General features: G+C 42.3%; 1 protein-coding gene across 1 annotated transcript in view; it reads left to right on the forward strand.

The window, feature by feature from the left end:
* The window catches only part of NMT2 (N-myristoyltransferase 2), a 53,169-nt gene extending 29,017 nt beyond the window's left edge, over positions 1-24,152 (forward strand). The window contains exons 3-12 of the mRNA XM_088478668.1: positions 252-396; positions 8,321-8,439; positions 9,479-9,570; positions 12,832-12,948; positions 13,078-13,248; positions 15,063-15,171; positions 15,795-15,965; positions 18,772-18,939; positions 21,904-22,041; positions 23,655-24,152. Coding sequence (XP_088334794.1) covers positions 252-396; positions 8,321-8,439; positions 9,479-9,570; positions 12,832-12,948; positions 13,078-13,248; positions 15,063-15,171; positions 15,795-15,965; positions 18,772-18,939; positions 21,904-22,041; positions 23,655-23,675 — 1,251 coding nt within the window. The 3' untranslated portion in view covers positions 23,676-24,152. The remainder of the gene's footprint in view (positions 1-251; positions 397-8,320; positions 8,440-9,478; positions 9,571-12,831; positions 12,949-13,077; positions 13,249-15,062; positions 15,172-15,794; positions 15,966-18,771; positions 18,940-21,903; positions 22,042-23,654) is intronic.
* The last annotated feature ends 1,797 nt before the right edge of the window (positions 24,153-25,949 follow it).

Genomic DNA, 25,949 nt, shown 5'->3' on the forward strand with positions numbered 1-25,949 from the left:
GTATTCTACCTGTGACGGGGGGGATCTAAGAAATCCAACATGTTGGACAGACTTGATACCCCGATTCCGACCCGAAAACGGTCGAAATTGGAGAGTCGGGGATTTATAACATTTTCCCCAATTGCCCGACATATCGCCGATCATTAAGGGGTTTTTTGATTGACTTATCAGATCAGTGTCGGCAGAACGGGGAATCGTGAAGTAGATTTATCGCCCGCCTTACTTAATGTTGAATCCTTTTGTCTCTGCAGAACCCTGCCATTCCAATGCAGAAACTCCAGGATATTCAGAGAGCTATGGAGCTGTTTTCCGCCTGCCAGGGACCCGCGAAGAACCTTGACGAGGCAAGCAAACGTAAATACCAGTTTTGGGATACACAGCCTGTTCCAAAACTTAGTAAGTTGGCATTAGGGAACTCCCTGTTTAATCTCTGCTTGTGTTTGCCAAGGAGATTGTCTTTACACCTTTACATAAGTTCAGAACTTTAAAGGACCGGCATACCCCAAAACTTACTTTTTCAGATATCAGTCATAATATAATCATTTTTTTTTTTTATCCTCACCCTGATATTCTTTGGTTAAAAACGAAAGTGACTTTAAAAAAAAAAAACACATTCCCGCCGAGTCATATAAATGGGACTGAACAAACCCTAACATTAAAGAAGGTCATTATATAGGATGGTTATAGAAAAGTTCATAAATTACATATATACAGTACTACAGGAGGACAGAAGGAGAAAGGGCCCTGCTCACAAGAGCTTACATTCTAGAAGGGCACCGGATGGACACACAGGAGGAGAGGGAGCAGAGTTAGTGTGTGCAGATACAGGAGATTTAGGAGGAGTGGCGGTAGGCTTCAAAGAAGAGATGAGATGCATTTTGATTACACTATTAAAGACAGGGAGGCTGGGTGAGAGTAGGACACTCCAGTCCAGAGGTAGGGAACTGCGCTGCAGAGATCCTGGGAGCGAGCGTTGGAGAAGGTGATTAGGGAGGAGGAGAAGGGATGGTTGAGGGCTGGGAAGTGGAGTTAAGGATAAATTGAAGGTGGTGAGATGGGAGATCACTAGGCCCGTGAGGAAATTACAGTAATCTAGGTGGGAGATGATGATTTATGTTGTACTTGCGTACTATGTGTTATTCAGCGCCTTACACTTACTGTTATAGAAGGTATTGGAGTGCAGGAGCAGTAATGAGGGGGGTGGGGAGATTTGGGGTGCGCCGCACCTAAATTTAGGCGCTAGGGGGAGGCAGACTAATTCAGGAGAGATTTACTCTGTCGGTCATTTTTCTTTATTAAATACATTTTCATTTTTGTGTAATATTTTTCTGCTTTTTGAAGAAGTGAAATTTCAGGTTGTTATGCAGAGCAATTTTATTAGTTTTTAATATAATCCGATCATGGATGGCGAGGGGCGCTTCCAGTATGTTGATAGCTGGCAAACTCGTTCTGATGGCAAGAGGTTGAAGGCACTGGCGCGGGATGTAGTCAAAAGGTTGACAGTAGCAAGATTGACATTCATAATGTTGACACCACAGTGTTGCCAGGCGACTGGTCGACTTTCTCAGAATGTCGGCATTAGGGTTAGGCTGTGGAGGAGGGAGGGTAGGGTTAGGCTGCGGGGGGAGGGTAGGGTTAGGCTGCGGGGGGAGGGTAGGGTTAGGCTGCGGGGGGAGGGTAGGGTTAGGCTGCGGGGGGAGGGTAGGGTTAGGCTGCTGGGGGGGAGGGTTGGGTTAGGCTACGGGGGGAGGGGAGGGTTAGGCTACGGGGGGAGGGGAGGTTAGGCACCAGAGAGAGGGTTCGGGTAGGGATTAAGGTTAGTGTTAGCATAGATATACTTATCAGAACGGAAGTGGCGGTCACATGACTGCCAGGACATTGAAGATGTCACTGGATCTGCCAGGACAAAATTACGACATGTCATCACTATCTACATGGTGAATGTATCGACTATTTTACTGTCAACATTTCGTACTGAACCCCCACTGGCGCAGCAAGTAGTACGTTTTGTAGTGAGAGGAGGACATTGATTTGCGACTATGCAGGAAGAACCGGTCCCCGTGCCTCCTGTCCAGCACCAATCCGATGTATTTCTGTAGAGCCTATTCAGTCTGGTTAGAATATAATACCATATATGTAGCAGTTTTTCGGCTTTTTATTTTGAAGCAAATTGAGCCACTGGTTGTGTTGTCCCTGATATCAGCCCCGTCTTTTTCCTCTACAGCCTTCCTTCCTAGGTGGCTCTCTCTTCAGTTCATAGGGGTGTTTTTGATATTAAGCCCGACAAATATTGGTTACCTAACCCTGTGGGTATGCCGATGTTGGGAGTCTGACTGCCGGAATCCCGTACCCAACCCGCTAGATCCCCCTACCATGGAGACTCTCTGCAGAGAAGACTATGGACTTATTTAGTTGTGCAGAAACAGTTTCATGTATCTTAGGTGATCAATGAGACACACACACACACACACACACACACACACACACACACTCTCTCTCCCTCTCCCTCTCCCTCTCCCTCTCCCTCTCCCTCTCCCTCTCCCTCTCCCTCTCCCTCTCTCTCTCTCTCTCTCTCTCCATATCCAGAATGCTTGGGACCAGGGCCCCAAATCTAATTACAGAATGCATTTGTGTGTTATATACACCTTATACACACAGCCTGCATGTAATTTTATACAATATTTTCAATAATTTTGTAACTTAAACAAAGTTTGTGTACATGGAACCATCAAAAAGCAGAGGTTTCAATATGTCAGTCATGCTAAAAATATTCCGTATTTGGATATGGGAGACTCAGCCTGTGTGTTGGTGGCTTTTTCATTTGTATAAAAATGTACACCATCAGAATCCATTGTTGGCTAATGTAATAATTCAGAGCTCAGAGTTCCCCTTTCATTTTCTGTGTATATGATGCATAAAAGCGTTTTCTCGACAGCATTAGGGCTAAAATTAGATCCTTTCTAGGTTTTTTCAAATGGAGGAAATCATTTTATCCTCTATTTTTCACCTCTCCCTTTGGACTCTCCTGTAAGAGCACGTTGCATGCTAATCATCTGTTTGGTAACGTTAAGGGCGTTCAAGGTCACTGGGGAGGTCAGACAGAAGATAAAATGGAGATTTCTTACAATACTTCACATTGAGATGCTATAACATGCATAGGGGGGAATTAAATTAGCTCCAATGTTTTGCGCATGAAAAATTGGACTGTTATGTGTTTTTTCTTTTTTTTATTATTATTATTTTTTTCCACGCAATTCAATTACAGCCCTTTTTTTTGTGTGTGTGTGTGTGAAAAATTATCTCTCATCACACGAAAACAGACAGAATCCGTGATAAGTTGATGGATCTATGGGCCTGATTCAGACCCACTCGCGAGCGCACAGCACTCGCAAGCGGGTCGATGGTCCCTTACTGCGCATGCACACGCCAGAGCCAGCTCCGGCGTGCGCGAGCCCCGGAGCGAGAGAGAAATTCTCTCGCTCCGGGACTCACTACAAAAGGGGCGGCTGTCGATGTTGATCGACAGCTCGCCACGTCTTGTAGGCGGGGAGGGGGGTGGCTACACAAACTGCTTGCCGTTTGTGGGTGGCCCTACTGACATCACTCATGATGTCAGTAGGTCGACTTCCTTCTCTAATAGAGCATGAAGTCCACTGGGGCTTGCGGCCACGAGACCCTACCACAAGGGTCTCGTCGCAAGCCTGATGGTCGCGATGGCATCGCGACCATCACCTGGCCGCTCGCATAAGCTGTGGGAGCGGCCAGGAGGCCGTTTAAAAAAAAAAAAAGTGATGCCCTGATTCAGAGCGAACACTCTCAAAGAGCGTCCGGCTCTGAATCAGGCCCTATGTGTTTTCATTGCCGTGATTGCGAAAATGGGCTATTTATCGTGGATTTCGTTTTTTCGGAGCCTGCTGAGGATCCATAAAAAAAGCCCCGATAATAGCTGCCAGCCGGAATGATTTCGGGACTATTTAGATAACCCTGGGGAATCAACGGTAAATTACCGTAGCTAATTGAATTCCCCCCATCGTCTTGTGGAAATACAATATATATGTTTTTTGTTTTAGGTCTGTATACTACTACTTCGTATATAGTTTTATATCTGGTGGATTGGTTGCTGATACCTAACAGCCAGAATATGTGATGTTTATGTGTACGGTTAGTTGAATTTGAACTGTGTACAGAAAATGCTCCCTTGTTATAATGCATACACCTAGAGATTCCCTGCCCCAAAAATCTGGTTTATATGTTTTTCGTTTCATTCAAGTTTATCTTCCAGGAAGATTTGTGTAGAGCATTAGATACAGCCGCAGATAAGTTTTTAGTTGAGTATCCTAAGAAAGTCTTCTCCAGTTTTTCCTGATGATCCGTCCTATTCCAGGACATCCCGTTGCTCCTACTTACGTAGAGTGGGCGACTTAGCATACTGAAAGCCAAGTAATTAATGTTCATAAGACTGGACATTTCATGTTCGGTTCTTATAACTATTTGTTGGTTAGTTGAGCAGTCGAAGAAAAGTCCTTCGCAAAAGTAGCCTTATGTACTTTGAAAAGTTGCATAGAGGTAGAGCTTAAGGTCTTAAATGTTACCTCTTTTTAATAAATTCCTGTTTTCGGAAGTATTTTACAGTTTACTGAGAAATTTTAGTTTCTTTCGCTTTTATTGCTGATATTATGATGTGTGTACTTTATTATTATAACCGTGTTGCTGAATATTATGTCCAAGCTGACACTCCCTTTATTCAGTGGTTCATGATCACATCAAACACATTAATTTTGCTTAGATTTCAGCCTGCAAAATATAATTTTATACAAATCACTTAGAAAACCAGGGATACCAGTCGATTGGTCAACAATAAAAAGGTTGACATTCGAAAGGTCGGTACGTTTCGAATGTCGAAAGTAAAAAAATCATTCTGTCGACATGGTTAAAATGGTCGTCACAGTCAAAGTGTCGTAGTTTAACATGCTAAAACTAAAATGTTGACACGTTGGGTTTTTTTGCGGTTAGGCTTAAGTGTGGGTACACATTTAACAAGGTGTACCCAGCCGATGTTGTGAGCGGCGGGTCCCGGCATCGGTAAGTGCACACTTGCCTATGCTTTCAGCGAGAGCGGGGACCATGCTGCATTTGGTAGCGTGGCACCCGCTGACAATATCGCCCCTGCATGCAGGTCCGACGGGCGATTGTCGCTGACTATGATCGTGACCCGACGATGTGGACGATATGTAGTCCGATCCGACAGCTATAGGGTTAGGCTAAAATATATATATTTTTTAAATTGTTGACATGTTGACTGTCGACCATTTAACACTGTACCTAATTATATGTCGACAGAATGATGGTCGACCTAATGAACATGTCGACCTTTTTACTGTCGACATTCAGAACCTGTCGACCTTTACACTGTTGACCTTTTTGAACCACACTTATAGACTGGGTAACTTTTTAAAGTCACATTGAACACTGATCATTCATCATGGTCAGCAGTGCAGGGCCTACCAGATCCTCAGTACAGGACTTTCATTTAACATCTTCAATGTTTAAATGCATCTGTAACCTGTGCAACAGGAGTGGCATAGGCAAATGCAAGGGAGGTTTCCATCTGCCTAGAAACCCCCCTCCCCAGCCCACACCATGACCATAATAGAAATAGTAATATAATAGATTGTTACTAGCGCTGCATGTTCTTCTCAGTATCACAAATGAAATAAGTAGCACCACCTGTGGATCTTTTAACATGTATCAGCCAGAAATAAATAACCTGTGCACCAACTAGGAGATCTGGAAAACATGCACTGTTAGAGATACACTGCTATAGAGCCAATATGTACATATATGCCCAGGGCAGTGCTAGGTTCTTCTGCTCTTCCTCCAGGCTCCCGAACTTGCTCCAATAGTCTGGAATGGAGCCCACATCTAAAATAAATACATTCAGCTCAGGCAGGATGGCCCTACTGCCGCATCTGTCTTACTGTGATCACTGGTCCTGTATATGCTGGAATTAACACACTTTGTATGACGCTTATTAAAGCTGGTTAAGTACATATTCTGCCCTCTTCATGGACAGGCCACACTCGCTCTAATATTAATTAATATTAAGCATTTGGAAACCCCCCTCTGGAAATCCTGTGTTTGCCACTGGGTGGGGAACCTTTTTTCTGCCGAGGGCCGTTTTGATATATATAACATTATTTGCGGGCCCAGTGCAGGCCACGCCTCTCCGTGTGACATCACATGGGGGGGGCCACAATCGCCGATGATTACAGCAATACCCTGAGCATCCTGAGGATGCTTCGGGGAGCTGTAAGGGCAGCAGTGTGACCGTCTGAAGTGTCCTAAGGACGTTCCAGGCGGCACTGCTGCATAGATTTACCTCTACGCAAAAAAAATTAATGCTATTCTAGGCACCCTGCTAGCCAGATGAGACTAACAGAAAAAAAGCTCCGAGGGCCATATCAAATGATTCCACAGGCCTTATACGGTTCCCCATCCCTGCTGTATAATATAATCTTCTTGTCTTTTAAGCAACCATTATACCAAAAAATGCCAGTGGGCTTATAAAGTTTCAGGAGCGTGGTCAGAATGAAGGATAGTTAAGATAAATATGTTGCAGGGTTGTAAAAGGTCTATTCATTTGTTTTCCACACGCAGCCAGTTACATGACTGTGCGGACCATTATGGAACTATTCATTGCCTACACACAGGGGTCAATCCTATTAGGTGCGAATTGCGAGGTTCGAGTTGCTATTATCACTTTGAATTCGCTTAGCGAATTCATTTTACTATCCACTTAGCAACTCGCACTGAATCAGTCAGACTGAATTCGCAACTTTCCACTCGCACCTCCCTGAGGGTGAGAGATGGAAAGGAAAATCTTTAATTTAAGGTTAAAATGTTGCGGCACTCTGCTGAACCCCTTGGACACCCCCCCCCCCCCTAATGACTAATTAGGCATTTGGAAGTTTCCAATTCGCTTAATTAGTCCAGTAACTACGTGTCTTTTTTCTGGAGGGGGTGTGTGAAAAAAGATGTCCGCAAAATACTCCAAAATCAACTGTTTTCCTTCGTTTAGGCACCCCAAATGTAATTACAATAATTTTGACGTTGAAAAATAATTTTTATAATAATTTTTTTTTATTATATAGTTTTCAAGGTGCCCTCACAGTACCCCAAAATCACCCTTTTTTTCTACCTTTTTTTTTTTTGTACTTTTCGTTTATTTCGTTTGAGATTAACCGAAAAAAGTTTTTTTTTATAATTTTCTTGTATTTAACCCCCCCACCCCACAAATCAACCATTTGACGCCATTTAAAAACCTAAATTGCCTTCCTAAGGCCCACAAACAGCCTTCTATACGGTCCTGCTAACGAAATTATCTGTTTTGGGGGGTCCGGGATGGTTTCCCCACATTTTCATGCATTTCCCGCAAATCTCATTTGGCAGTGAGTTCGCACCCCTCCGCTGCGAGTAGTGCGAATAGGCATTTTTTATTGGATTGGAGAATTCTCTGGAATTCCCAAGAAACAAACTGGCAATTCGCACCCAATAGGATTGACCCCACAGTGGTGATGGCCATTCTGTGGGCTGAACTGCCAGCTAGTTATTCACTCTGATCTTGTATTATCACTGAACTATAAAGCACAAGAGAGGTCAATAAGTCATCAGATATCTCCATTTTAGTGTCTCCATACCAGTCATGTCATGGTAACTTTTACATCTTCATTGTTGACTGTTAAGGATATCATCTCATTTTGGTCCAGTTTATTTTAGATACATTGGTTGTTTTCAATAAGAGCGTACCAAGCCACCCAACGTTCTGCTTTATAAATACGACTTTATAACTCTGATTTCTGTCACGTGATCAACAATCTTGTTGCTTGTCCGGGCCACCAGCAAACATAGAAACCTGCTCCATTTATGTTCTACGATGCGGAGGAACGGACCGGTGCAGAATGATCGTCACCTAGGATTCTAGCTCCGGCTTCTGAATTTTCCATCATTTTCCCCTTCCAGGTAGTCTCCATCTAGACCATGCTGCTAGAATAGTACTTTGTATGTGTGTTTTATAGTGTGCTTTACTACATTGTGTGGCCCTTGATGCAAGATCAGCACTCTTCTATATTATACGTTGTCTGGCTTTTATTCATTCTCTGAGAGACACAAAAGAGGAACTTAGAAATATCCCTTGGGATGGAGAGAGGAAGATACGGCATTGGAAAATAAGTGGGCAGAAGCTTCTTCATTATCAGAATGTCTCCCTAATATCACAGTGCATTGTAAACATGTCAATTTATCTCATCACTTTTTATTTTAGACGAAATTATAACCTGTCACGGTCCCATCGAACCCGACAAGGACAACATTCGTCAAGAGCCATACTCTCTGCCTCAGGGTTTCATGTGGGACACGCTAGACCTGAGCGATGCGGAGGTGGTAAGTCAGCCCGGCTTCTGTATTTTACTGTATAGCTGTCCGTTATTCCTGGGGGAATAATGCACATACATCATTGTGACTTATCTGCTTCCATCACATTTACTTGTCTTGCTGCAGGATCCATCTAACTTCTGTCCATTAAGTTTTACTTTTCCCTCCTAAACCAGCGCTGACCATGCTGGTGTCCGACCACTAATACATCCTTAAAGTCTACAGAAAGTGGGTGTGTGCGGGAGGACCAATAAGAAAATTCAGTGACTGCCATTGTGGCTTCTCATTGGTCCTCCCACCCATGCTCCCCTCCAAAGCACAGTCCTGGTTTTTGGCCAATGAGGGTGAAATGGCCCACAAAGCTCCGGGATACTGACTGCATGGAGCAGCCCCTGTGACTCTGGGAGGGGGGATTCCTATAATGCTCAACTTTTTGCCCAGGTGGCAGCGCTGCTTGAAATTTTTTTATTCAATTTAATTAATTAACCCGTAATGCTACAGAGAAGCCGATACAATTGTATGATGCTCACATCAGAGCGAAAATGAATGTATAACAATTATTTGCAAGTCATGTTCTCTTTTAAGGCAAAGTTTTCTCAACTCAGTTGGTCCTAAAAGCACCCTAACAGTCCAGGATTTCATTGCAACCAGGCATGGTATAGATATAAAAAAAAAAAAGAAATGGCTGCAGTTCCCAGTGCACATATCAGAACCTTGCTGTTTCATATCATTGATGTTGAACGGATAGGCTTCAGCCTCATGATATTGGGGCACCCCCCTCCACTGTGTGTATGCAACAGAAACTTGTCATTTTTACAGCTGGTTCCTCATATGACTAAGGGGTGTATTTACCAAGCCTTGCATGGCGATAAAGTACCAGCCAATCAGCTCCTAACTGCCATGTCACAGGCTGTGTTTGAAAGATGTCAGGAGCTGGTTGGCTGGTACTTTATCTCCATCCAAGGCTTAGTAAATAGACCCCTAAGTTCTGTGGCACGAGTTCTTACAGTCATCTGATCTCTCTCCATTTCTATTTCTTTATAACCAGCTAAAAGAACTATACACTTTGCTGAATGAGAATTATGTGGAAGATGACGACAACATGTTCCGATTTGACTATTCCCCCGAGTTCTTACAGTGGTGAGTATCGCAGCTCCTGTCTCTCAGTCCAGTATGTGAGTTTCAAGTATACACAGAATTATTTTAAAATCGGTAAGTCCGTATTGCCCTTTCTAAAGTCATAAAATAAAACAAAAGATACAAAGGCAAGACTTCCTCTGGCTCATGTATTCATACTGTACACACATATAGCTAACATGAGGAACCTCTTAGGAGGTGTCATTTCCTTACACACCTTGTTTTTCTTTTTCCCTCTAGTTTCTAATTTTGCGGTTTACATTTCTATACATAAACAAAGCCTAATATTGTCAAGATGTAGAGAAAACAAAATGTTGAAAAGTACCCCCAAAACCTATAAACATGTGTACAACAATAATATACCATATGTTTTATAGGGGATTATTTATCAAAGCTTGGAGAAAGATAAAGTACCAACCAATCAGCTCCTAACTGTCATTTTTCAAACACAGGGTCAGATGTATGACGCTTTGGAAAGTGATAAAGTGCAGAGAGATAAACGACCAGCCACTCAGCTCCCAACTGTCATGTTACAGGCTGTGGGCTGTATTGAATTAGAGGCGAAAAGTCCGAATTCTCAGAAAAGTATTGCGGATGATGTCATTTCGCCAGGTGGAAAGTTTCCGCCGTATTCAATTCCAAAGACTTTTCGCGGAAAAGTTTTGCCTATGAATAGCAGGCGGAAAAAAGTGTAGAATTGTGGATTTGGGAAACCACCCTGCACCCTTGGGACAGTCCCCCAAATATAAACTGTGTCAAAAAAAACTCTTTAGAACACCCAAAAAAAAGTACTTTAATTTTGGGGCGAAAAAGTGCAAAGTTGGGGGACAAACTTTTTTTAAACCAGCGAAATATACTTCTGGGGGGTCCCCAAGTATGGGGCAGGTGTTTTTTTTTTTTTTTTTTTTTTTTTTTTTATTGCAGGTGCTTGCGCCAGGTGGATTTTTTTACGTAATTTAAAACTGCACTTTAGCAACTATAAAATATGGTAGCACCCATTTTCAAGTACCCAAAATTTGCTGGGAGTAGTTATTTTCACAAAAAAAATACTGCTTAATGCTATCCTTCACCACTTGTGTAAATGCGCTAATCGGCACCAATTGACACAACCAAATACCTTCATTGGGGCTAATGGGGGGCATCTATAGTGATCCCCAATGTTAGTGCACCTTTTGGGGGGGTGTCAGACTCAGTTCCCCACTTTTGACAGACTTTTTGCCTGTTTGAGTTTCACCGGGTGCCGTTTTCGCGTCCTTTCTAATTGAATACAGCGAATAGCGGGAGCTCGTCTTTGACTTTTTCGCATTCAAAACACGTGATGTAGGTGAAAAGTCCGGCAGGCGGAAAAGTATCGCGGGTGCGAAACTAATTGAATACGGCCCTGTGTTTGCAAAATGACAGTTGGGAGCTGATTGATTGGTCGTTTATCACTCTCCACTTTATCACTTCCCAGAGCTTCATACATCTGCCCCACAGTCTGTAAAGTGACAGTTAAAAGCTGATTGGTTGGTTCTTTATCTCTCTCCACTTTATGCAAACGCAATAAAACCCACAAGCCAATGAAAAATATGCGGCAGTGAGGTCCGTTAACAAACGGTCAAATACTGCCAACTGCAAAAAGAACACCCCAACTGTATAAAAAGAAAAAAACAGGAATACACAGCCAAGTTAATGCATTTGTCATATTGTATTGCAATGTCTAAAACCCTCTCTTCTGCAAGATCCCGTACACTTGTGTCTCTGTAAGGGCTGAACTACGCAAGTGACGCCCACTTTACTATGGGGTGATCTACAAAGGTGATTTGTATGTGGCAACCTTCATCTTTGATTGCACAATGCCGTAATTAAATCATGTGAGTTTTAAAAGATGAATCTTTTAGAAGATGAAATTAATTGCTCATTTCTGCATATATATTTATGTATTTATTTAAAAGTAACTTTATTATATGAGATTTCAGACCTGATTAATCCTCAGGCCGCTAATTGCAGTAAATATGATAAAGTAGCTCTTTGTTTCCTAAGTAATTCTACTCAGGACATTGAATCGCAGATACTGATAATCGCCTGTATGGTTTAGGCCTAAAATTATCGTTGGTATATTTTATTTCACTTTGCCCAAGATTTGAGGATGAAGGCTTTAATCCAAGGAATTTCTCTGACTGAAACAACCTATTAACTACAAGATTTATCAGATCATTGTGTTGTAATAAGAAAACAGTGTCCTCAGGAAACCATATCACACGTGCGCCAATGTAAGCATTAATTCATGGTCCAGCAAAAGCAGCAGATTTTAACAACCGGATATATAATGTCTGGGAAATGTATTCCGCACTTATAGATACGATTTTTTTTTTATTTTTGTCACTGTTTTTGTAAATTTTGCAGACTCTATAAATTGTTCATAACTTTTGTCTGAAGTTCTCAAAGTCATAGAAATAATAAGCTCACCTTGTAATCACACAGAAGACTCTTCTCAATAAAACCGAGAACATATGTCTGAGGATAGGTGTACTTCCACTTCATTAAAGCTATGTGAGGAACCAATAAATAAAAATACAGTATTTATTCTGTAGGGGAATTATCCGACAATGATTACATTTTTATATAATAAAATAATGATAGACTGGTCTGCTAGTGGGCTGTTACCTCCGGTTTGACTCTTCTTTACTTTTTCTGTTTTTCGCTTTGTCTGTTCATGTGAGCCCTGAGTAGCTTATCCTGTTTCGTATTGTTGATGTGTTTTGTTTTGTTTTGCCTGAATGTACTTAGTTTCTATTGCTGGGTACATACTGCCAGATATATTGGCCGATCAATTGATCGGCCAATATATCTTGTGCCCGTCGGCAAGTGTGTACTAGCGACATATCGAGTCTGCTGTGCTGCACAGCTGATGCCCAATATCTGCAGATATATTGGGGCATCATGCTGTGTCTACGGGCAGTCAGACGTCTGCCCGTACACTTGCAGTGGAGGCCGCGGGTAGTGGGGGTTTTCGACGCGACCCCCCCTGCCACCGGGACCCGCGGCCAGATGACAGACGATGGTTGTTCAGTGGGTATGAACAACAATCATCTGCAGATATAACTGTTAGGACCGGTGTGTACCCAGCTTAAAGGTTACATTTTGTTGTTGTCATAAATTAAAAAGATTAAAAATAAAGAACATTAGACGGATAAGACTCAAGATAATCTTGGCTCTAATAAAAAACATTATTATATGAATCCCTTTAACCACCAATCTTCTGCTGACATTTATCCATTACAGGGCGCTGCGCCCTCCTGGCTGGTTATCTCAGTGGCACTGTGGTGTACGGGTGTCTTCCAACAAGAAGCTAGTTGGCTTTATAAGTGCTGTTCCTGCAACTATCCGTATTTATGACAAGTACGTAAAACATATGGCATCATTGATATTCTGTAGTAACTATTATCCTAAAATAGTGTTCACTTGGCGGACAGACAAACAGGGCTACAATTCTAAATAGTCTTTCTGGTATTTTTGTGCTTCTTCCAGCGTAAAGAAAATGGTAGAAATCAATTTCCTGTGTGTGCACAAAAAGCTGCGATCGAAACGCGTGGCCCCAGTCCTCATCCGTGAGATCACTCGGAGGGTGAACCTGGAGGGGATATTCCAGGCTGTTTACACAGCAGGTGTTGTTCTACCAAAGCCTGTGTCTACTTGCAGGTACAGTATGTACAGTATGCCCATGCTGGCTGGTATCTTCTCAGTGACTCTCTCCTGGCATGAAGTGTGGTCTGTCTGTCACTTTCAGCGCTCTAAGTGGTGAACATGAGGCGGAAATACATGGCTAGGAACGGTGGGCATAGAACTCGAGGGGTTTGGGGCTTTAAATCCGGATATACAGTATGGCCTAGTCCAGAGGTGGGCGCAGTATCGATGTTACATGCAGTTGGTCGATGGTTATTTTTATTGTACGCATGTATTCTCTGTAAAGCGCTGAGGAATATTTGTGCGCTATATAAATAACTGCTGTTAATACATAAATAATTGGGTGTGGGGCTCTTAATCTGCACAGGGGCTTTTGTGTTGGCATGGAGATTGCTGGGCATTAGTTTACTATACACCGTTGTGGTAGTGAGCACGAAACTAGTGGGAATGTTGGTGTTAATGTGGGTACATCCCTGTAATTCGCTTTATGAAGCTATTATGTTGGGCCCAGGGATGTAAGGCAGGCTTGAGGTTTTTAATGTTGACCCACGAGTATGAAGTAGACATAGGGTTGTCTATGGTTGATTATACGTGGTGAGTGTGCCCAGTGCCAGCCAGCTCTCCTCCACTGCACCTACTGTGCATTGGGCAGCACGGTCCTATAATGTGTTTTTTTTTTTTTTAATAGATTTGATGGGCAAGTGCTATTTATAATACATGTGGAAAATATAGAGATTTTAAGTTGACTGGTTAATGTGGGGGTACGCACCTGGCCGGCCAGTTGACCGGCCCAGCAACCGATTTGGTAAGTTATACACAAAGCTATACACTTACCAATCGGCCACTTGATGTGTCTGGCCAGACAGCACCACTGGACGGGCATTTAAACTTTCCAGCCCAGTTTTGAGGTCATTGATGGCGGTCCCGGCGGCCAGCATGACTGGTCAGTTGGTCGACCTTACACACCAGCAGATGTGCATGATATATATTGCATCTGTGGTGCTGCATGACCATCACGATTGATCTGTGAACTGCATTGTTCAGATATATCGGGTGCACACACGAGCCAATGCACTTGACGATATATATGGTTCATCGGCTGCACGGACGATATATTGTACCATGTGTACCCAGCATAAGAATTATTTACTTTTCCCATTCTGAGAGGGGGGACCTGTAAGACCACCACCTGTGTGCAGAATATTCCTCCTCTGTACCTGTGCCTTCTGAGCTGGCCATCATTATTTAGGCTGTAACCTCACCGTTCAGCCTACAATGGCCTCCAGCAGACATCTAGCACTTTTTTTTAAATACCAGCTAATTCCTGTCTGCGAAATTGCTCCTAGATCATATACAAGTGCAGTCTTAGTATATTTAGCCTCAGACAATCTCACTCAGACACATTTTGGTCAGTTAGCATTATATGGCTTGCCAAGAAATAATTGGGACCATAGAATAGATGTTTACCCCACTATCCAGCTACCGCCTTTTGGGCTTTCTATTCCTTATAAAGTGCCGTTCTCCAGCCTTTTCTTCCTGTATAACTCTTTGTTTGCTTCACAAATAAACAGGCCTTGGCTGGGTACGAAGATGCCTTGTGCTATAGAAGGGAGTCCAGGTTTGGCTGTGAATGTGTTTTTTTAAAGTAGTTTTTAAACAAGGAGGGTACTTTGTATGCACGAGCCTCCCTGCGATTCAGACGGAGACCCCGCCAACAACTCGCAGAGTCTGCTTTCTGTGCCGATCTCTTTTTCCCCAAAGTTTAACCTCATGGCTGCTGGAGATTTGTGCGCTAGGCGGCAGCAGCTAAACCTGTTCTCTCTCCTCAGGTACTGGCATCGATCTTTGAATCCTAGAAAACTGGTAGAGGTGAAGTTTTCTCACCTGAGTAGAAATATGACGTTACAGAGGACAATGAAGCTATACCGACTGCCAGATGTAAGTAACCTGCAACGTTATTATTATTAACAGATTTTATTTAAGGCGCTGCAAAGTGTAGGCAGCGCCGCGTTTGTTTGTTTTTTTTTTTTTTCAAAATATAAAGTTTTCTGTCTACTAGAATGTTTTTCCTGAAAACTGGGGATAGACATGTTTATGGGCTCCTCTGATGTTCATTCCACAGTGATGTCCCTAGTTCTTATGTAACTTGATGGACTGCTGATTCAAAGGCATTGCTGACGAACACAGACAAGAGCTAGAGGGTTAAAAACCATGCGTTTAGTAAAAGTTGCAGGAGGATATGCAGAAACCTGTTAACTGAAGTCGTCCGAAGGTGTAATATTTCTCTAGGTCTTACAATACAGTTACCCTTTAGCCTTTTATAATAAAGTTGTAGCCTGCAATGCCGGGTCCCAGTGCTGCACAAGGTTTGATGCGGAGTATGTACAGGAACTGTGTAAATATGACGATTTATTGCAATAGCTTGCTGATGGCCAACAAAGGCAATTTGCTAACGGAGCCGCAGGCTATCCTTCACTACACACTGCTGCAATTATATTGCCGTCTAGAGATCTTAATGGAGTTCTTGTACTATGTTGTGTTACTTTCACCCTTCTGATAAGGCCACAAAGACTGCCGGGTTGAGACCAATGGAGAGGAAAGACGTTCCAATGGTCCAGCATTTACTAAATGACTATTTGAGTCAGTTTACCCTCGCTCCGTTCATGGATGAAGAGGAGGTTCTACATTGGTTTTTCCCTCAGGATAGTATTATTGACACGTTTGTTGTAGAGGTAAGTCCGAGCTCTCTGCTGCATGTTGCCCAGCGATAGGGGGCCCGGTAGACTAGGGGTATCTGCAATGATAAGGCCGCTGTGTCTGTGCAGCAAAATGCAGGCAGTACATTGGTCAGGATGTGTAGATATTGATACTATCATAACATTATAAAAAAAAAAAAACCACCTATTTTTGTATATTTACAAGCACATGATATCTTCCTGTAATGATAAATAATCTGCGTAATGTTTTTTAGTCTGTGGTACTGATTTGCAATCACTGTGTGTGTGCAGAACACCCTGTCTCTCTACCAAAGCTTTGTACAGCAGCCGGGTCTCACTTGCTGATCACGTTTGTGCTATTTGATCAGTGTGGCTCAGGCTACCTATGTTGTAGGTTATTTAATGGTGATACAACTAGCCACTGTGTGCAGCATAATGACATGCCCTGCAAACTGAGTAAGAAAAGTTTTAGAGTTGGCTATATGAGTGCTAATCCCTTTCTTATTGTTAGATTGGCTAAGTGACGCCACTTCAGTTGTTGTTACAAATAAGAGAATGGTTTGGCAGCTCTCCAGCTGTTGTGGCACTACCAAAGCTTAGTATGGGCACACCACTGGAGCCTGGCCGCTATTGTCCTGCAGCCACAAAGCTGATTGGTAGATGGCATGGGGATTCCTGCTTTAAAGCTTAGTGAAGTCCCATGGTGTGATCTCACTGTAGGTGAGCTGGTCTTTTCCCACCAGTGGTTCCTAAATCTGACATCCCAACAAAACATGAGAAACTCTCAGGAGGAATGGTGTGGCTCAGGGATGCATGTGACCTCTAGGCCAAAACCGCCTTTGTTGTCCACACGGGCAAATGAGATGATGAGAAAATATATATAGATCGCACCATTACTTCTTTGATCTTCTCTGTTTTTTTCCTGCTTAGATCTCCTCTCAATGAACAGTGAACTGATCGGAATTGGTGTAATCTTCCCACAATGCTTCAAAGATTGCTGCTATTTTAAAAACAATGATCCCTGGCTGCATAATTATGTGTACATACTTCTGGTATACAGTGCATACGGAAAGTATTCTCAGCGCTTCACTTTTTCCACATTATGTTAGGTTACAGCCTTATTCCAAAGTGGAAAAAATTCATTTTTGTCCTCAAAATTCTACACGCAATACCCCATAATGACAACGTGTAAAAAGTTTTTTTTTTGAGATTTTTGCAAATTTAATTAAAAAAAAAACAACTAAGAAATCACATGTACATAAGTACTCACAGCCTTTGCCATGAAGCTCAAAATTGAGCTCAGGCGCATCCTGTTTCCACTGATCATCCTTGAGATGTTCCTAGAGCTTAATTGGAGTCCACCTGTGGTAAATTCAATTGATTGGACATGATTTTGAAAGGCATACACCTGTCTATATAAGGTCCCACACTTGACAGTGCATGTCAGAGCAAAAACCAAGCATGAAATCCAAGGAATTGTCTGTAGACCTCGAGACAGGATTGTCTCGAGGCACAAATCTGGGGGAAGGGTACAGAAAAATATCTACTGCTTTGAAAGTCCCAATGAGCACAGTGGCCTCCATCATCCGTAAATGGAAGAAGTTCGGAACCACCAGGACTCTTCCTAGAGTTGGCCGGCCGTCTAAACTGAGCGATCGGGGGAGAAGGGCCCTAGTCAGGGAGGTGACCAAGAACCCGATGGTCACTCTGTCAGAGCTACAGCATTCCTCTGCGGAGAGAGGAGAACCTTCCAGAAGGACAACCATCTCTGCAACAATCCACCAATCAGGCCTGTATGGTAGAGTGGCCATATGGAAGCCACTCCTTAGTAAAAAGCACATGGCAGCCCACCTGGAGTTTGCCAAAATGCATCTGAAGGGGACTCAGACCATGAGAAACAAAATTCTCTGATCTGATGAGACAAAGATTGAACTCTTTGGCGTGAATGCCAGGCGTTATGTTTGGAGGAAACCAGGCACCGCTCATCACCAGGACAATACCATCCCTACAATGAAGCATGGTGATGGCAGCATCATGCTGTGGGGATGTTTTTCAGCGGCAGGAACTGGGAGACTAGTCAGGATAGAGGGAAAGATGAATGCAGCAATGTACAGACATATCCTGGATGAAAACCTGCTCCAGAGCGCCCTTGACCTCAGACTGGGGCGACGGTTCATCTTTCAGCAGGACAACGACCTTAAGCACACAGCCAAGATATCAAAGGAGTGGCTTCAGGACAACTCTGTGAATGTCCTTAAGTGGCCCAGCCAGAGCCCAGACTTGAATCCGATTGAACATCCCTGGAGAGATCTGAAAATGGCTGTTCACCGACGCTTCTCAGTCAACCTGATGGAGCTTGAGAGGTGCTGCAAAGATGAATGGGTGAAACTGCCCAAAGATAGGTGTGCCAAACTTGTGGCATCATATTCATAAAGACTTGAGGCCGTAATTGCTGCCAATGGTGCATCAACAAAGTATTGAGCAAAGACTGTGAATACTAATGTACATGTGATTACATTTGCAAAAATCTCAAAAAAAACTTTTTACACGTTGTCATTATGGGGTATTGTGTGTAGAATTTTTAGGACAAAAATGAATGTATTCCATTGTGGAATAAGGCTGTAACATAACAAAATGTGGAAAAAGTGAAGCGCTGTGAATACTTTCCGGATGCACTGTATACACTATAACAGTTTAATGAGTTTTCGTGCCCTTCTTTCATTTTGGTTTTGGTTGGTATTTTATGTGAAAGTCTGGACTGCATCTGTAACACGTGTCCTGTTCTATATCTATAAAGACTGTATGTCTGTTTTCTCCCTAGAGTTCAAATGGTGTATTAACAGACTTCCTCAGTTTTTACACATTACCCTCCACTGTTATGCACCATCCAGCGCATAAAACTCTCAAAGCGGCTTATTCATTCTACAACATCCACACAGAGACTCCGCTGCTGGACCTAATGAACGATGCACTAATTATCGCCAAATTAGTAGGTGGTTTTCTCTCCTTCGTCCCTTCTTGCTAATAACGATGACCAATTTTGTTTGTAAAGTTCAGTGTAAGGCGAAATATATTAACGTTTTAATCATATAGCGCCAGGATATTCCGTTGCGCTTTACAATTGGGAACTAACAGTAATAACAGGAGACTGGGTAGTGACAGACAGAGAGGTAAGAAGGCGCGACTCGCAAGCTTCAAGTCTATAGGATATAAATTTAACTTCGAAACACAAAAATAAATATTACCAGTGCATTGTATAGTTCATTATGCACATACAGTCAGGTGCATCAATATTGGGACATTGACAGAATTTTCATATTTTGGCCTCTATTCACCACCACAATGGCTTTGAAATGAAACACACAAGATGTGCTTTAACTGCAGACTTTCAGATTTAATTTGAGGGTAATTACATCCAAATCAGGTGAACGGTGTAGGAATTACAATGGTTTCTATATGTGCCTCCCACTTTTTAAGGGGCCAAAAGTAATGGGACTATCAACTCAAATGCTATTTCATGGACAAGTGTGGGCTATTCCCTTGTTATTTCATTATCAATTAAGCAGGTAAAAGGTCTGGAGTTGATTCTAGGTGTGACATTTGTATTTGGAATCAGTTGCTGTCAACTCTCAATATGAGATCCAAAGAGCTGTCACTATCAGTGAAGCAAGCCATCATTAGGCTGAAAAATCAAAATAAACCAATCAGAGAGATAGCAAAAACATTAGGTGTGGCCAAATCAACTGTTTGGAATATTCTTAAAAAGAAAGAACGCACCGGAGAGCTCAGCAACACCAAAAGACCCAGAAGACCACCGAATACAACTGTGGTGGATGACAGAAGAATTATTTCCCTGGTGAAGAAAAACCCCTTCACAACAGTTGGCCAAATCAAGAACACTCTCCAGGAGGTAGGTGTATATGTGTCAAAGTCAACAATCAAGAGAAGACTTCATAAGAGTGAATATAGAGGGTTCACCACAAGATGTAAACCATTGGTGAGCCACAAAAACAGGAAGACCATATTAGAGTTTGCCAAACAACATCTAAAAAAGCCATTACAGTTCTGGAACAACATCCTATTGACAGATGAGACAAAGATCAACTTGTACCAGAGTGATGAGAAGAGAAGGAAATGAACTGCTCATGATCCAAAACATACCACCTCATCAGTGAAGCATGGTGGTGGTAGTGTCATGGCGTGGGCATGTATGGCTGCCAATGGAACTGGTTCCCTTGTATTTATTGATGATGTGACTGCTGACAAAAGCAGCAGAATGAATTCTGAAGTGTTTCGGGCAATATTATATGCTCATATTCAGTCAAATGCTTCAGAACTCATTGGACGGCGCTTCACAGTGCAGATGGACAATGACCCGAAGCATACTGCAAAAGCAACCAAAGAGTTTTTTAAGGCTAAAAAGTGGAATGTTATGCAATGGCCAAGTCAATCCCCTGACCTGAATCCGATTGAGCATGCATTTCACTTGATGAAGACAAAACTGAAGGGAAAATGCCCCAAGAACAAGCAGGAACTGAAGACATTTGCAGTAGAGGCCTGGTAGAGCATCACCAGGGATGAAACCCAGCGTCTGGTGATGTCTATGCGTTCCAGGCTTCAGGCTGTAATTGCCTGCAAAGGATTTGCAACAAAGTATTAAAAAGTGAAAGTTAGATTTAGGATTGTTTAGTTTGTCCCATTACTTTTGGCCCCTTAAAAAGTGGGAGGCACATATAGAAACCGTTGTAATTACTACACCGTTCACCTGATTTGGATGTAATTACCCTCAAATTAAATCTGAAAGTCTGCAGTTAAAGCACATCTTGTTTGTTTCATTTCAAAGCCATTGTGGTGGTGAATAGAGGCCAAAATATGAAAATTCTGTCAATGTCCCAATATTGATGCACCTGACTGTATATTGTACCTTTTTTTTTTTTACATGATGTCTTGTGGTTAAATACAATACAGTGTGCCCATGTTAAAACAGTTTATGTACTGGAATCTGTGATATTAGGAATACAGACAGCAGGGTGGTGTAATGGACTGACCATACAGCATCTGGTCTGGAAATCAGAGATGTGCAGAGGTGTTTTCATATGTAATGTAATAAACATCAAAGTCATAAATGCAGCAATCCAGGGTTGTAAATTTAATGTTAATAATTTGAATGCTAAAATAATACTCCTTTTACACCGACATGAAAATTCAGGGTTGACCACGGGTCATTCCCGTGTCACCCTACAGTGTAAACGGCGTGATCCGGGTTGTGCCGCATGCTACCTGATTGGCCAACATCATCTCCAAGCGTCCACTTAAACCCTGGAAGAGCCGGGTCACTGCAGACCCGGCTCTGGTGTGAACGGTGCTGACCCGGGCATACCCCAGGTTGACGTCGCAGTGTAAAAAGGGTCTGATCCGGGTTGAAAACGTGTTCCATATCCCGGGTCAGACCAAGGACTTTGTTGTAAAAGGGGTATTACTCCCATATTCTCCATTATAAGAGGGGGTAACTTCACTGCAAAAATAAAAAATGTGAGATTACTTAGTTGACCCTCAACTGATCACTTTGAAAATGATTTAGAAAATACAAGTCTATATTTGTGAACATGAGGCAAAAATGTTTCCATTAAAAAGAGCTACTGGCCCGATGTGATGCCTGGATAGCAGTGAGCATGCCTGTCCCATTTAGCTAGGTGTAATTTTAAGTATATGATTTAGGTAATTGTAGGTATGTTATTGAGCTTGTAGAATACTTAATACATTTTTTTGCTGTTTAAAATGTATGACACACATGTAATTATGGTCACCTATAGTACCGATGTTAGTTTCCGGATGACTGCCATGTCTGATTGTAGATAGGTGCAGGATTCTTGGCGCTATGCCTCTGCTGAAGCTCTTGTGAAGAGATCCCGGTGTGCTCACATTATTCTGTCTGACTTCTGTATCTCGGTAGAAAGGCTTTGACGTGTTCAATGCTCTCGATCTGATGGAGAACAAAACGTTCTTGGAAAAACTGAAGTTTGGCATAGGAGATGGCAACTTGCAATATTACTTGTTCAACTGGAGATGCCCTGCCATGGATTCTGAAAAGGTGAGCCGACCTCACTGACCCCAGTGTCCTTTTTATCTTAGGTTCCCCAGGTATTTGCTGGTTCAGAATTCTTTCTAAACTGGCATAATATATAATAGAGTAAACAATGTACCCTCTGAAGATTGGGGCAAAACTACTTCTATATTATTCCAGCCTAATGTTCTTGTTGAAATAGGGACTTAGCACTGTTTCGCTACCAAACCTGGTAGGATGTCCCTAGTTTTGAACAAGCTATAGTCAATGAAATCATCAGAATGTCCACAGCAGCACAGATCATTTCAGGAGTTGAATCTTCCAACACGTAATGTTGTTTAACCATATAACTGGTGCCCGTAGCCAGCTGGGCTTTCTCCGACACAGTTGCATCTCATGCCACCATGCCATGCTGTCCTCTGTCCCCCAGAATTTAAAGAGGAAGTCACTGCCGATTTTGCGCCCCAGAATGCTGTGCGAGTGGCACTCGCCACTCGCACAGCTTTCTGATTATCTCTGAAGTGCAGATACCGGCTGCAGCAAGGGGACTGATGGTCATTCTCTTTGCTTAATGGGGTAATGCTGATTTGGGGGATCTATTGGCACTCGGTGGTGTGGAGGGGTGGGTAATGTCCCATGAAGGTGTATTGACTCTGGGTGGATGGGGGTGGTACTATACTATACGAAACACAGGGGGTAGTGCCTGTGGACACTAGTGGTTGGTAGGTTATGCTTCTGGGGATCTATTACCATTTGGGGGTGGGGGGTAATGACCCTGGGTTTGATGTTACAATGGGGATATGTTACAGGAGGGGGTGGGGCGTAAGAGTCCCCCATAGTAATTTTTTTATTTTCACTAAACTATTTAAATACACATTAAAAGATATGTTTACTGACAAATTTGTATTTTGTTTACAAAAAGGTTAAGTGGTTGATGGTGTTTGTACATGAGGCGCACTCATGTCATTTGTTATTTATGCTGTTTATGTGCAATTTACGATGCTCTAAGCACCACTACAAATATATTTTTGGTTTAACATTAAGCTCTGCGTATGGAATGCCTGGCCCATTCCCAAACGGCAGCACGCAGACTGTGCAAACTGTGACCCAGCTTTACATTGTCAGGCCATCGGTATTCTGAAACCATGACAATCGGCAAGAATACAATTGTCATGTTTTAGGAATTTGTATTGATTATGTGAAGCTCATTCAATATTTACTCCCGGGAGTCAGTCTGTTTGTTATTTTAATACATTTGTATTTGTTATATATGCTGTTTATGTGCAATTTATGATGCTATAAGCACCACTGCAAATATCTTTTTGGTTTAACTTTCTGGTGTATTGGAGATCGGCAATCCCCATTTTTTTGCTAGGTGGCAGCTGGAGTATCAAATTATATACTCCACACAGGTTCTCATTAGGCGCCTAGGGTTATTTCTGTGATAGCGGAGCCTTATGTGGCTCAATTAACAATTGAAAAGTGCATGCATTAAATAAGTCTTTAATTAACGACTTGACTACTCAAACTGGCATTTCTGAACAGTTAGAGATCCCACTATGGTTATGACCCAATACCCGTGCTGTCAGTTGTGTTGTGTTTTGTTATTAAACTTTATATTAACTTATTTTACTTTCCAGGTGGGTCTTGTGTTACAGTAAACTCCTCCGCATTAGACTGCCAGTCATTAGACACACGCAACGTGAGCTGCTCTTCAGGAAAGACAAGCACAAACTGACAGAAGACGAGGAGGGACCTGGAGATGTGACCTCAGCGATACGTGAGCAGCCTGAGAGATTTACCGCAACACCGTTATCACACTGCGCTGTCGTCGTTTCCCCACGATGCACGTGCATTATTTATGGGAGTAAAACAAGCAAACCAACAAGAATAAAACAAAATAAAAAATACAGAACAAAAGACCAAAACTAAAGCACACATTCCTTTTCATTTGGAAACGTTGAACTTTTCAAGGACACAATCGATCATTTGGTCTTTACGTCACAACCATTTTTTATACAGCGTGAACTGCAGAATGCATGTAAAATAAACTTTTCAGATTTGATAAAGTACCATTGAAAAGAGGTGTCAACTACGTGGTTTTCGGAGGGCCAAAAATAAATTACTTTGCAACGTAATTCTGGACAATTTCCGCAGGTTCCCGTAAGGGACCGTTAGACTCTTCCCTGTTTTTGCTGTAACACTTGTTTGTCCTATGAGATCAGGAATCGTCATAGTCTATTCATAGATACCTGTCTATTCATAGCCAGCAACCTGAAAATTGGATATATGTGACCAGAAAATGGAGAACGCCTGGGAGAATTCTGTGCTAGGGTTATAGAAAATATACAGGTATGCCGAGAGGTGCAGTTGCAGTTTTGCCTGAGCAATTCGGAGGAACTCTAAAGCTGGCCACACATCTAAAGATTATCTGTCCAACCAGCCAACTAGTTGATCGGTTGGAATGAAAATCTGGTAAGGTATGGAAGCAAATGACAATCAGCAATTTGCTCCTAAATGCTGGAAAATGGACAAAAACTGTTGTTTGAACAAATAGTTTAGATCAAACATTTAACAAACTTGTCTGACGACCATTATCATCTGTTTTCTGGCATTTAGGAGCAAATTGCTGATGATCATTTACTCCCATTCCTTACCAGATTTTTATTCCAACCAATCAACAAGTTGGCTGGTTGGATGTAAGTTGGTCTAGTGTGTGGCCGGCTTAACTCCTAGAAAATACATGAGGCAGTGAGTGGAGTTAGTAGGGAGCCACAGCCAGGTACCTTGTTAGCGGCTCATTACTCAGGCAGGGGTGATAAAAGATGCTCAGAACTTTTAATAAACTATCAGTAATTCTAAAAAGCGAGATTATTACGCTCTATAAATACCTGCCTCGGTTGTTTAAGGGACTGAGAAGCCCATCATTTCTCACATGATTACGTTAAAGGATACCTTTCATTTTTATACTATGGAGGCAGCCATTTTGTGAATTAAGCCAGTTTGCTAGGAACAGGAACCAAAGGCTTCATTGAGGCAAAAAGTGAGAACTGCCTAGTCATCCTTATACCTTACTAGTCCACAGGGAAACTCCTGTCCCGATAATGATAAGCACCAGTTTCCCCACACATGGTGGAAGCAGACCAGAACAGCAATAGGCATGAGACTGCAACCTTATCAATTTGCCATGACATCACTGAGGTGCTGTGTGACCGATATTTATTGACCATGGCTAACACTCATGAGGCAGTGACGTCTATTGAATTAATAGGTTGCAGTCCCACAAATATTGATTTGGTTGAGACTGGTTGCCTCCTCTGTCTTTATAGGACAAGTATTTTATTTTTTTAAAGCCGCAATCCCACATAGATTTTTTTTTTTTTTTTTAATGTAGCAAATTTTATATCTTTTTAACATTAAGCTAAGGACTATTTGTTCAGTAGGTTCGTTTTGAAATCGGTGTTTGCAAAATTCATCTATTGGGGACATTGTTCCTGCTGTGAAACAGAAGAGTGTAACCTGAGCAAGAGCCAGTCAGTCACAAGCTGCTTTGTGGTCACATGACTGGGAGGGAAAGGTTGTGGCCTGTCTGCTGCAGAAGAGGGGTGGTGTGAAAATATCTGCTCACTGCATCAAGTGTTGTCACTTTGGTTTCCATGGTAATCGCACAACGTTGAGCAATCGATAAATGTCATCTTGGATCACAACTCAGATTAACAGGTAAACCAGAGTGGACTATGGGACACATGATTTTTAGGGGGGATAGCAGCTGTTTTAAATCTATCCAGTGATCAATCATGTATTTGCTGGTCAACAGTTGGTGTTGTCTGAAACCAGCACAGCTACAATGCGGATCGGAATAATAGGAAATGTTACTGATGGCTGGCTTCATTTAATGATTTTGATTCCAAAGTGTAAAAGTGGAGTGTTGCAGC

Source organism: Taudactylus pleione, unplaced genomic scaffold (genome assembly GCF_031769625.1).
Source record: "Taudactylus pleione unplaced genomic scaffold, aTauple2 ptg000216l, whole genome shotgun sequence".
Lineage (NCBI taxonomy): Eukaryota > Metazoa > Chordata > Amphibia > Anura > Myobatrachidae > Taudactylus > Taudactylus pleione.